Source organism: Callithrix jacchus, chromosome 12 (assembly GCF_049354715.1).
Source record: "Callithrix jacchus isolate 240 chromosome 12, calJac240_pri, whole genome shotgun sequence".
Lineage (NCBI taxonomy): Eukaryota > Metazoa > Chordata > Mammalia > Primates > Cebidae > Callithrix > Callithrix jacchus.
In genome coordinates, this window is record NC_133513.1 from 126,513,923 (window position 1) to 126,526,486 (window position 12,564).

The 12,564-nt window shown below is 55.8% G+C and overlaps 1 protein-coding gene across 5 annotated transcripts in view; it reads left to right on the plus strand.

The window, feature by feature from the left end:
* KNDC1 (kinase non-catalytic C-lobe domain containing 1) overlaps positions 1-12,564 on the plus strand; it is a 63,948-nt gene that overhangs the window by 24,243 nt on the left and 27,141 nt on the right. For all 5 annotated transcript variants that reach the window (XM_035269569.3, XM_035269570.3, XM_035269571.3 and 2 more), the window contains 5 exons: positions 223-340; positions 1,710-2,452; positions 4,234-4,348; positions 5,130-5,201; positions 5,285-5,346. In XM_035269569.3, the coding sequence (XP_035125460.3) occupies positions 223-340; positions 1,710-2,452; positions 4,234-4,348; positions 5,130-5,201; positions 5,285-5,346 (1,110 nt within the window). The remainder of the gene's footprint in view (positions 1-222; positions 341-1,709; positions 2,453-4,233; positions 4,349-5,129; positions 5,202-5,284; positions 5,347-12,564) is intronic.

Consider the following 12,564-nt stretch of genomic DNA (forward strand, 5'->3'; position numbering starts at 1 on the left):
TCTGTTTTTTTATGAAAGATCTTGCTTGTAATGACCCTCCTGGTTCTCTGCAGCCCAGATGTGCTGCCTTTTAAATACCAGAAAATGGGCAAGGCGGGCACGGACAGCTTCTGAGGACTGTCCCATGGTCACCTTCAAAGGGTCCAGCAGTGTAGGGTGGGCGGGCACAGGAGAAGGCCCCTCCTCCAAGCCTTCCTGTCTGAGGTGCTCTCACGTTCCCAGAGCATTGTTGCGCTGTGTGAAGAGAAGCTGCAGCCCATGTCCTCCTGCCGTGTGTGCCGGAGCCTCTCCGCCGTGGGGAGGAGGGTTCTCTCCATCGAGTCCTTTGGAGCGCTGCAGGGTGAGCTGTTGAACCCACATGCGTGCACCCTCGTGTGTGCACATACACCTACTTGTGTACTGTGTATGCACATGCACACACACTGCACATACACCCAGGCATACAGGCACAGCTTGTGCACACACCCACTCACATATGGGCACATATTCACACAGACCACACGCACACTCGTGTGCTCACACCGACACCCAGTCACAATTGAGTATTCAAGATCACATGTGCCCATGCACACATATTCACACTTGGTCACAGGCGAATTCAGACAGGCCTGTTTACACTGCACACTCCCACACCAGAATGCACACATTTACACTCCCACGCTCATGCCTGCCACGCACAGTTCTTACATGTAGTCACATGCACACGTGGCCCTGTCCACACATTTCCACATATTCTGTTGCCTGTGCAAGCCTTGCAGGCGCCCACACAGGCAGAGGTGACTCAGGGGCAGCTCCGGAAGTTGTGGCATTGGTGCTGAGTGTCTGGGTGTTCGTCTCATGGGCATTTTGATAAATGGAGGCGTTGATGTTTCACAACTGATTGTCAGCTGCCCCCACCTGGGGTGCCGGGCGGGTGCATTACAGAGCTGCAACTGCAGCATCTGGGGTGTTTGTGGCTCACTCGGATTCCGGCGTCTCCCAGGCACCTTTGAACAGTGGCCACATCTGTGTCCACATCACTGCCTGCAGCATGGAGCCCTGCAGGGTTCACGGCCATGAGGAGCCTCACAGTGGCCAGCAGGGCCCTTCCTGCCCAGTGAATGCATTTGCAGCTCAGGGTTTGTGCAGCTGCAGGAGGGGCACAGCATGGAGTAGGCAGAAGAGAGCTACACGCAGCAGAGAAAGAACCACGCTGCATGTGGGAGGTGGGGCCGTGGTCGTATCATCCAGGTTCTTCCTGTGGGGACTCACTTGTGCAATCCTCATGGAAGCGATATGCCTTTGGATGAGACAATTACACAGGCCCAGGCACCCATAGGAAGCCCCAGTGGGGAGCACTGCCTGGCCTGGGGGAGAGGCAGCCCCAGCCTCTAATTAGCCAGGATGCTGTGATGAGTGGGGCGATGGAGGAAGGCAGAGCCTTTCCTAGGAGAGTCCGCGATGGGGTCCTTGGTGGGGGGTAGGTAGGGGAGAAGAAGGGAGGGGAGGGGAGGGGAGGGGAAGGAAGGGGAGAGGAGCCGACAGCGATGAGACTCTATGCTGGGGTCCTTGGTGGGGGTCCGGAGGGGAGAAGAAGGGAGGCAAGGGGAGCCCAGCAGCAGTGAGAGCCTGAGCTGGGGTCCTTGGTGGGGCAGGGGGGGATGAGCGGGGAGGGGGTGAAGGGAGGGGGGAGGGGCACCCTGCAGTGACCACATCTTGCTTGTGTCCAGATGTCAGTGAGAGCAGCTGGCGGGAGAGACATGCCCCAGGAAATGCTGGGCCCAGGAGGCTGCCTGGGGACCCCGGCACTGACGCTGTGGTTCTGCCTGCCCCTGGGGGCCGGTGTCCGCCCCCCACCCCTGAAGGACCAGAGTCCAAGGCTAGTCAGGGCCCCAGAGTTTCCCCAACCAAGGCTCTGCTGTCCTCCCCCATGAGGAATGGCGAGAGCCATGGCCAGGAGGAGCTGGCTGGCCTCGTCCTGGATGCTGAGTGCCCTGTCAGGGAGCTGGACAGAGATGCCCTCAGGAGAAGCCGCCTGAGGAAGGTGCAGACATTCCCCAGGCTGCTGCCCGACAGCCCCGAGACCGCCCTCTGCCTGCCACTGACCCGCGGGAAAAGCCAGCTGCCCCTATCCGAATTCTTCCCTCCGGACCCCAGGAAGGCCTTTCTCGACAGGAAAAATGGTCTGACTGGCTTCCAGGCTCAGCCCACACACAGGCTGTGGCCAGAGCAGGAGCCGGAACTCCAGCTGGGCAGGGTGCCCTGTGCAGGCCGCAGAGGGGACAGGGTCCCCGGGGTGCCCGGCAGCCCAGGCCAGCCTGAGACTTCACACCCCAGCCTGGGGCCGGCGGAGGCCAGAGCTCCGCCCTGCCCTGCAGACCCTCGAGATGCGAGCAGTGAAGCCCAGACTCCCGGGGATGACGAGAGAATTCCAGAAGGGGCCAGGCAGCCGGGAAGTGCAGCCTTGGAGCAGGTGGGTGCCCAGGCCTTGTGTGTGGGTGGACAGGTCAGCGGCCAGTGAGTCGGGGGCTGTGCTTCTCCACAGCTTTGCTTAACAAGGGGAATCGACCTTCACTCTCGCTCAGTAATGAAGACATTTTTGCTGAGCTGCCCCGTTTCTGAAGGAAGCTGTGGCTGTGGAGCTTTCTATGCTGTTACCCAGCATGGCCTCTCAGGTGGACGACCCAGATGGCAGCCGCCTCCTCAGCCCGCCCAGGCCACCTTGCACAGCCCTGCATGGCCATCCCCAGGGTTAATCTTCTTCCGGGAAGCAAGGCCAGCAGGCCCGGCTTCAACGGGGGCTCTGTCCCCCCGTCCTGAGGCTCACAGCCTCCCTCATCTTCTCCTGATGGTTTTAAGTTAGATGCCAGCGCTGGGGGTCAGGCTGGCGCATGCCCTGTGCTTGGTGGTGAAGGGCACCAGGAGGTGTCGGTACCTGGGCCACCTCTGCCGCCTCCGAGGGGATGCTGAGATACCGTATAGCCGCTCGGACGTGGCTTCCGTGCAGGACGGGGCCTCCCCAGCCCAGCGCTGCCCCCGTCGGCTGCCCCTCGTAGGGATGGAGGACGCTGCTGGAGCCGGTGTTCGGGGTGGCCTGGCCCATCAGCCCCACTGTCCCACTGAAGATGCTTGGGCCAAGCCCAGCCAAGTGTGTTGCCCCCCTTGAGCCACCACCAGCTGTATCCCTGTGAGCTCTTCACGGCAGGGACACCTGAAGCCAGTGGCCGCATGCAAGTCCACCTGCCGGGTAATACTGGCCTAGGGACTGGGGTGCAAGTCCATCTGCTGGGCAGTGCCTGACCCAGGGGCCCGAGTGCAAGTCTGTCTGCCAGGCAGCACTGGCCCAGGGACCGGGTGCCTTCAAGCCACCTGTCCCACCAGGCCTTGTTGGCCTGAAGGACAAGAACGAGGTCATTCTGTGACTTGGGCTTTTCTGCACATCCTGAGCGCATGTGCCCATCACCCTCCACCACCCTCCACCCCTCTACCTGGTGGCACGCCTTCCCACGCACAGCAGCCTCCCTTCCAGATGGCACATGGAGACACAGGGTGGCTGGGCCTGGTGGAGGGCGGACTTTGGTCCCAGCTGTCCGTAGGCCTTGGGGTGTACAGCGCTGAATGCATGCCTGCCATCGGGGTGTGCGTGCATGAGAAAATGCACCCAGCAAAAGCACACGCCCCAGCCCAGCCCTTCTCCCCATTCTGCCCTCCACCTCCATGAACTCCGTCCAGGGGCCTCGTGGGAGTGGGGTGGGCGGCACTTTGTTTCTGGCCTACTTCGCTCAGCCCGCTGTCCTCACGGCTCATCCCTGGGGCTGCCTGTGTGAGAGCACCCCCTCCCGAGGCTGAGCACCAGCACCATCCATGCTGCCCTGCATCCGTCTGTGGATGCCTGGGGAGTCATGCTGCCATGAACTTGAGCGTGCTCGTAGGCACGAGTCCTGCCCTCGGTTCCTCGGGACGTGTGCCCGGCCAGGAAGTGCTGTCTCCTGGGAGGTGCATGTTGAGCTTTCTGAGGAACCGCAGCCCTGCCATCGCCAGTGGCTGCAACGTGGGACGTTCCCACCTGCAGGGCCAAGGGCCCCAGTCTCCCCACAGCCCCCACATGCTGGACTTGACCTAGGGACCTCTCTGACCCCTCTGTCAGCTGTGGGGGCACCTGCTCGGGGGCTGAGTGGGACTCACCCTGGCCTGTCCCCCAGCAGGCCCCAGTGCAGGGTGTCCATGCTGACCTCGCCATTCTCCTGCCCGCAGTGCGTGTCCCTGCAGGACCTCCTGTCGCAGCTGGGCCGGCCTCTCCGGGAGTACGAGCTGTGGGCCCTCTGCCTGGCCTGCCTCCGCGCCCTGCAGTCGCACCCCCAGCACCCAGGTGATGCGTCCCCCCGCCCCGTGCATAACTGGCCCCCACCTGAGCCACGGTACCCAGGGCAGCCAAGGACAGAGTGTCCAGTGAACGAGCAGGCAGCTCCCATCTGGAGCACCTTGGGGGTGCCTGCTGAGTTGCAGCAAGGAGGGAGGCATGGGGACAGATGCCCGCAAGGTGGGCCTGCTGTGAAGAGGAAGGGGACCTCACTGTGGCCCTGCCCACACACCCTCAGCACGGGGACGTTGTCCCAGGGAGGAGCCCCTGGCCTTGGAGCAGGGCAGGAACCGTCAGCATTGCACTGGCCCATGCCTTGCCAAAGCCTGGCCCTGCCAAACATCAGGGCAGACAGACAGTGCATCTGAGACCTAAAAACGTCCTGGGGTGCTGAGGGCCGTGTCTAAAAGGCTGAGGGAGGGGCCGTGGAGACACGGCCGTGGCTGCCCCGTGGGCCCTGACTCGGGATGGGACCTGTGCGGGGTTTCAGTGGAGGAGCCATAACCCGCGCTCTCCTTGCCACTCAGCTCCCGTTCAGCCACAGTCGTGCCAGTGTAGCCGTGGTGTCAGCCGGGCAGCGCTGCCCACAGGGAGGGCTGGGAGGAGGCAGCTCCGAGGACCCCGGGAGGGCGTGGGGGGTGGGCACTGTGCCTGCACTGGCAGGTGTGTGCCCGTACGATGGGGAGGCTGGGGGGCCAACCAGCCTGACCAAGGCTCCCCAGCTCCTTCCCCCCAGCCCACCTCAACTGCAGGGTAAGGCATGCCCATCCTGACCCGAGCTCTGCCACAGCCTACCTGTGTCTGGACTCCGTGCTGGTCGCTGAGGACGGGGCTGTGATGTTCCAGCCGCCCCCTGCCAACGGTGAGCATGTGGGGTCCCCTCAGGCCTGGTCTAGCACCGGCTCGCCAGGGGTGAGGAAAACTCAGCCGGACTTCCTCTCTTAGGCACCTATGACTCGTTCTTCCTGGCTCCTGAGCTGGCAGAGGAGAGGCTGGTCACGGAAAAGGTACCTGGGCCCTCCCCACCCGTCCTCAGACCTGCCCCCAGCCCTTGGGGTTGCCACGTCACCCACCTGTACAGTAGCCCCCTGTCAGGACTTGGGGTCAGGGCAGGCCTTCCTGGACAGGCGGTCATGGGCAGTATCTGCCAGCAGGGCCGTGGCTGTGGCCAGGGAGCTAGGACAGGGCTCCGTGCAGAGAGCACTGGCCGTGGCACTGGAGCTGCCCCTCTTGGCTCATGAGAACCAAGGGCTGAACACCCAGGGGTGGGTATAAGGCACTTGTGAAACATGAGCATTAAAAGTTAAATTATACAAATTTAAACACAATTAAATAAATTGCATCCAAAATTAAGGTAGAACGTCTACTCAGGGAAGATAGAAATGTGAACTTCCTCACTCCTCCCACCAAGTACCCTGTGCTAAACACGCCGCACTGAGCACCCTGCACTAAGCACCATATATTAAACAAACACCCTGCACTAAGCACCCTGCACCAAACACCCTGCACTAAGCACCTTGCACTAAATACCATGCACTAAACAAACACCCTATACTAAGCACTCTGCACTAAGCACCGTGCACTCAACAAACACCCTGCACTAAACACCCCACACTAAACACCCTGCACTAAGCACCCAGCACTGAACACCTTGCACTGAGCACCCTGCACTAAGCACCCTGCATTATACACCTTGCTCTAAGCACCTTGTACTAAACACCCTGCACTAAGTAGCCTGCACTAAACACCCTGCACTAAGCACCCGGCATTAAACAAACACCTTGCACTAAGCACCCTGCACACTGTGCAGAAAACAAGCAGCAGGCCACCTGCAGAGGGAGGAGAAGGCAGCTGGTGAGGGGCCTCTGGACAAAGGGACGACACAGCCATGAGTGCCCTGGGTTTTCTTTCTGTCTCATATATTGACACTTGGAGGTAAAGAAGCCAGCAACTGGAAAAATCCAGTGGGCACAGCCGTGCTTTTTCATCTCCGGGGCCGTTGTCTAGAGGAACTCGGAGGGGTCCACCATTCGCCAGACCATCAGAGGCTTTCCTGCCATCTAACCTTGCACGAAAAGAGGCTTTCCTGAACCCCAGCACAGATTGCTCACCTTTGCACCAAGGAGGCTGGGAAAGTGCTGTAACATGCAGGTGGCCCAGGCCCTCAGGGGGTTCATGCTGTCAGACCTGAAGCTCTTATGATATCGTCCCAAACAGAAATGGCATCCTCTGCGCTGCAGTGGCTCCCTGTGCTCTGTGCACCTGCAGGACCCAGCGTGCTTTCCTCTTCAGGGAACGGAAAATCACTAAATTGCCGTCAAAGTGCTGGGACACAAGCACAGAGTCAGAAAGCTAAAGAAGAAATGAAGCTTTTTTTGAGTATTTAAAACAAATTTAAGCCCCAACAGGCCAGGCGTGGTGGCTCACGCCTGTAATCCCAGCAATTTGGGAGGCCGAGGTGGCTGGAAAGCAGCCTAGGCAACATGGCAAAACCCCATCTCTACTAAAAATACAGAAATCAGCCGGCGCAGTGGCACGCACCTGTAATCCCAGCTACCTGAGAGGCTGAGGTGGGAGATTTGTTTCAACCGGGAGGCTGCAGTGAGCCAAGATCATGCCACTACACTCCAACCTGGTTGACAGAGCAAGACTCTGTTTCAAATAAATAAATAAACACCCCAACAGGTCAGGTGCAGTGGCTTAAGCCTATAATCCCAGTACTTTGGGAGGCCCAGGTGGGTGGATCACCTGAGGTTAGGAGTTCAAGACCAGCCTGTCCAACATGGTGAAACTCTTTCTCTACCAAAAATACAAAAATAGCCTGGTGTGGTGGTGCGCACCTGTAATCCCAGCTACTTGGGAGGCTGAGGCAGGAAAATCACTTGAACCCAGGAAGCAGAGGTTGCAGTGAACCAAGATGGCACCAGTGCACTCCAGCCTGGGCAACAGAGTGAGACCCTGTCTCAAAATAAATAAATAAATAAAATGCCCCAACAAAAGCCTGGGTCTGTAGCCAAAGGACCAGGCAGGAGCAGGATGTGTTAGCACCCCCAGCCCTGAGCCAGCCAAACCCCACGGGAGCACTGTGGCCCGCCCAGCAAGGGCCAGAACCTGGAGCCTGGACTCACCCTCGTGAGACTACAGAGAAGTGCCCAGTGCCTGCCTGGCCCCAGGTGGCCTCGGAGAAGGTGACCTTCCTTCCCTGCAGCCTGCCGTGCAAGGACATTTGGAAAACACTGTTGAAGGGAATCAGAGATGGTACAAGCAAGTGGAGATGCATCCCACACTCACAGATGGGGAGGATCAGTGTTGGTAAAATGGCCACACTGCCCAGAGCAATCTGCAGAATCACTGCTATATCTGTCAAACTACCAATGTCATTTTTCACAGAATTAGAAAAAACTATTCTAAAATTCACATGGAACCAAAAAGCTGAAATAGCCAAAGCAATTTTAAGCGAAAAGAACAAAGCCAGAGACATGATGTTACCCAACTTCAAACTATCCTACAAAGCCACAGTCACCCAAACAGCATGGCACTGGTACACAAAAACAGACACATAGGCCAGTAGAGCAGAATAAAGAGCCCAGAAATAAGGCTGCACGCATACAATCATCTGATCTTCAACAGAGCTGACAAAATCAAGCAATAGGGAAAGGACTCCCCATTCAACAAATGGTGCTGGGAGAGCTGGCAAGCCACATGCAGAAGAATGAAGCTGGACCCCTATCTTCCTCCATATATAAAAATCAACTCAAGATGGATTAAAGGCTTAAATGTAAGGCCTCAAACCATAAGAATTCTAGTAGGAAACCTAGGAAACAGCATTCTGGACATCGGCCTTGGCAAGGAATTCATGACTAAGCCCTCAAAAGCGATTGCAACAAAAGCAAAAATTAACAGGCGGGACCTAATTAAACTAAAGGGATTTACACAGCAAAAGAAACTAGCAACAAAGTAAACAGAAAAGCTACAGAACTAGAGAAAATATTTGCAAACTACGTATCTGACCAATGTCTCATATCCAGAATCTAGAAGGAACAAACAAGCAAAAACCAAACAACCCCATTCAAACGCAGGCAAAGGAGTGAACAGACACCTCTCAAAAGAAAGGAGCAGCCCGAGAACATGAAAAACGCCCCAGGTCGCTGATCACCAGAGAGAGGCCAATGAACCACCATGCGGCCACCCACACCAGCCCAAATGGCAGTTACTAAAAAGCCAAGAAACAACAGACGCAGGCAAGGCCGTGGAGAAAAGGGAACGCTCAGACTCTGTTAGTGGGAATGCAAATTAGTTCAGCCACTGGGGAAAGGAGTTTGGAGATTTCTCAGAGAACTGAATGTAAGAGCCACCATTCAACCTAGAAATCCCGTTCCTGGGTATTTACACAGAGGAGAATACGTCGTTCTGCCAAAGACACCTGCACTCCCACGTTCACCACCACACCGTTCACAGGAGCACAGATGGAGTCAATGCAGGTGCCCATCCGTGGAGGGTTGGATAAAGGAAATGTGGGACGTATTGTGGAATACTATGCAGCCATGAAAAGAACGAGATCGGGTCCTCTGCAGCAACATGGATGCAGCTGGAGGCCATTGTCCTAAGAGAAGTAATGCAGACACATTACTGGGAGTTCTCACTCCTAAGTGGAATCTAGGCATTGGCTACACACGGGCATGCTCATGGGGAAAGGGACGCTGAGGCGCACAGGGGGTGTGGCGGGGGAGGTGGGCAAGTGTCGAAAACCTACCTGCTGGGTGCTGTGCTCACTACCCGGGGGACGGGGTCAACTGGACTCTAGACCCCAGCGTCACACAGTATACCCTTGTAACAAACCTGCACAGGCACTTCCTGAATCTAAAATTAAAGTTGAAATAAAACAAATCCTTTTTTAAAAAGAGGAGGTTTATACAAGATCTAGAGTCACATCTTTTCTGTTGAAAATCGCTCATCATACCAAGAACCAGGAAGATGTGAAACTGAATGAAAAAAGGCAACCAGTAGATACGAACCTCCATATGAGTCTCGTTCTGCCGCCCAGGCTGGAGTGCAGTGGCGCCATCTCAGCTCACTGCAACTTCCGCCTCCAGGGTTCAAGCGATTCTCCTGCGTCAGCCTCCCAAGTAGCTGGGATCACAGGCATGCGCCACCACTCCCGGCTAATTTTATATTTTTAGTAGAGGTGGGGTTTCTCCATGTTGGTCAGGCTGGTCTCGAACTCCTGACCTCAGGGGATCCACCCACCTTGGCCTCCCAGAGTGCGGGGATTACAGGTGTGAGCCACCACGCTCAACCGACTTTAAACTTTTTAAAGCAACCATCATAAAAATGCTTCAGTGGAAAATTGCAAACATGCTTGAAACAAAAAACAGTCTCAGCAAAGAAATAAATTTTTTTTTAAAGCTAATGGAAATTTTAGCGCTGATTTTTAAAAAAACTCAATGAGGCCGGGCACGGTGGCTCACACCTGTAATCCTAGCACTTTGGGAGGCCAAGGTGGGTGGATCACCTGAGGTCAGGAGTTCAAGATCAGCCTGGCCATTATGGTGAAACCCCATCTTTAAAAAAAAAAAAAAAAAACTCAATGAATGGACTTAATAGCAGAATAGAGAGGGCAGGGGAAAGAATTGGTGAAATGGAGACAGAAAATAGAAATTGCACAGTTTGGGCAACAAAGAGAAAACAGACCAAAAACACTGAACAGAGCCTGAGAAGCTTGTGAGACGGTAACAAAAGATCTAATGTCCGTGTCATCAAGATCCGGGAAAAAGAAGAGAAGGGGGGTGGGGCATCAAAGTACTCAAAGAAATAACAGCAGAAAACTTCCCAATCACGGAAGACACACAAGCCTACAGATTTCAGAAGGTGAGAAAGCCCCAAGCAGGATCAATACTCACAGTCAAACCTCTGAATACTCCCCCTCCCCCCCCAAAGAAGAAGAAGACAGAGAAACAGCAGCCAACACATATGCAGACACGGGGAAGGCGGCTGTGGCGATCAGGTTTCTCATCAGTAACTGTAGAGGACCTGCACTTTTTTTAAGTGTTTCTGTCAACCCAGAAACCTATTTCCAGCAAAAATATCCTTTAGAAATTAAGGAAACAGGCTGAGCACGGTGGTTTACATCCTATAATCCCAACACTTTGGAAGCCAAGGTGGACAGATGACCTGAGGTCAGGCATTCAAGACCAGCCTGGCCCACATGGCAACGCCCCATCTCTACTAAAAATACAAAAATTAGCTGGGTGTGATGGTGGGCACCTGTAATGCCAGCTACTCAGGAGGCTGAGGCGGGAGAATCACTTGGACCTGCGAGGTGGAGGTTGCTGTGAGCTCAGATCGAGCCATGGTATTCCAGGCTGGGCAACAGAGCGAGACCCTATCTCTTAAAAAAGTAAAGGGTGGGCTGGGCGCGGTGGCTCACGCCTGTAATCCCAGCACTTTGGGAGGCCGAGGCAGGTGGATCATGGGGTCAAGAGATCGAGACCATCCTGGTCGACATGGTGAAACCCCGTCTCTACTAAAAATACAAAAAAAAAAATAGCTTGGCACGGTGGTGCGTGCCTGTAGTCCCAGCTACTCAGGAGGCTGAGGCAGGAGAATTGCCTGAACCCAGGAGGCGGAGGTTGCGGTGAGCCGAGATCACGCCATTGCACTCCAGCCTGGGTAACGAGCGAAACTCCATCTCAAAAAAAAAAAAAAAAAAAGTAAAGGAGGAAGAAGTAAGCAAAGAAGAAAAGAAAACCAGAAGAAGGAAGAAGGAGGAGGAGGAGGAGGGGGAGGAGGAGGAGGGGGAGGAGGAGGAGGAAGGAAGAAGATTGACAGAGAAATTTGTAGAGACTTGACCAAACCGTGTACTGTCCACCAGAAACTCACTTCAAATAAAATCATTGAAAGTTAAGCGTTGAAAAAGATACATTAGGAAAACACTGAGAAGAAAGCAGAAATGACTGCGTTTATATCAGATACAGGGTACTTCAGAGCACAGAAAATTACCAGAGACCAAGAGGGACATTGTGTGACAATAAAGAGTCAACGCACCAAGTCAGAGCTGCAGAGCATGTGAAGTGAAACCGGCGGAATGAGTACGAAGACAGGTGAACGCAGTTACGGTCGGAGACCTCAGTTTCCCTGTCTGGGCACTGGACGGAACAGTCAGGCTGTGGAACTCAGCAGCAGCATCAATCAACAGGGTTCGATCCGTGTCTGAAGAGCACAGAACGCACGTTCTTCGCAACTGCCCACCTAACGCACAGCAGGCGAGAGGAAAGCCTGGGCCTGGGGCAAACCTCAGCGGGCTGGAGACTCAAGTCATACAGGTGCGTTCTCTGACCACAGCAACGGAAATGAAGGGAACCTTCCAAACATTTCCAAATACTCTGTGTCAAAGAGGAAGCTTCCAGGAAATTTTAGAAATGGACAGAACTGAGTGGAAATGAAAATGCGGCATATGGTGTGTCAGGGTTCTTGTTGCCGACGGCAGCCGCCGGCCGAGATATTACACCACAGGGCTCTTGTTGCCGACGGCAGCCGCCGGCCGAGATGTTACACCACAGGGCTCTTGTTGCCGACCGACGGCAGCCGCCGGCCGAGATGTTACACCACAGGGTTCTTGTTGCCGACCGACGGCAGCCGCCGGCCAAGATGTTACACCACAGGGTTCTTGTTGCCGACGGCAGCCGCCGGCCGAGATGTTACACCACAGGGTTCTTGTTGCCGACCGACGGCAGCCGCCGGCCGAGATGTTACACCACAGGGTTCTTGTTGCCGACGGCAGCCGCCGGCCGAGATGTTACACCACAGGGTTCTTGTTGCCGACGGCAGCTGCCGGCCGAGATGTTACACCACAGGGCTCTTGTTGCCGACGGCAGCTGCCGGCCGAGATGTTACACCACAGGGCTCTTGTTGCCGACCGACGGCAGCCGCCGGCCGAGATGTTACACCACAGGGTTCTTGTTGCCGACCGACGGCAGCCGCCGGCTGAGATGTTACACCACAGGGTTCTTGTTGCCAACCGACGGCAGCCGCCGGCCGAGATGTTACACCACAGGGTTCTTGTTGCCGACCGACGGCAGCCGCCGGCCGAGATGTTACACCACAGGGTTCTTGTTGCCGACCGACGGCAGCCGGCGGCCGAGATGTTACACCACAGGGTTCTTGTTGCCGACGGCAGCCGCCGGCTGAGATGTTACACCACAGGGTTCTTGTTGCCGACCGACGGC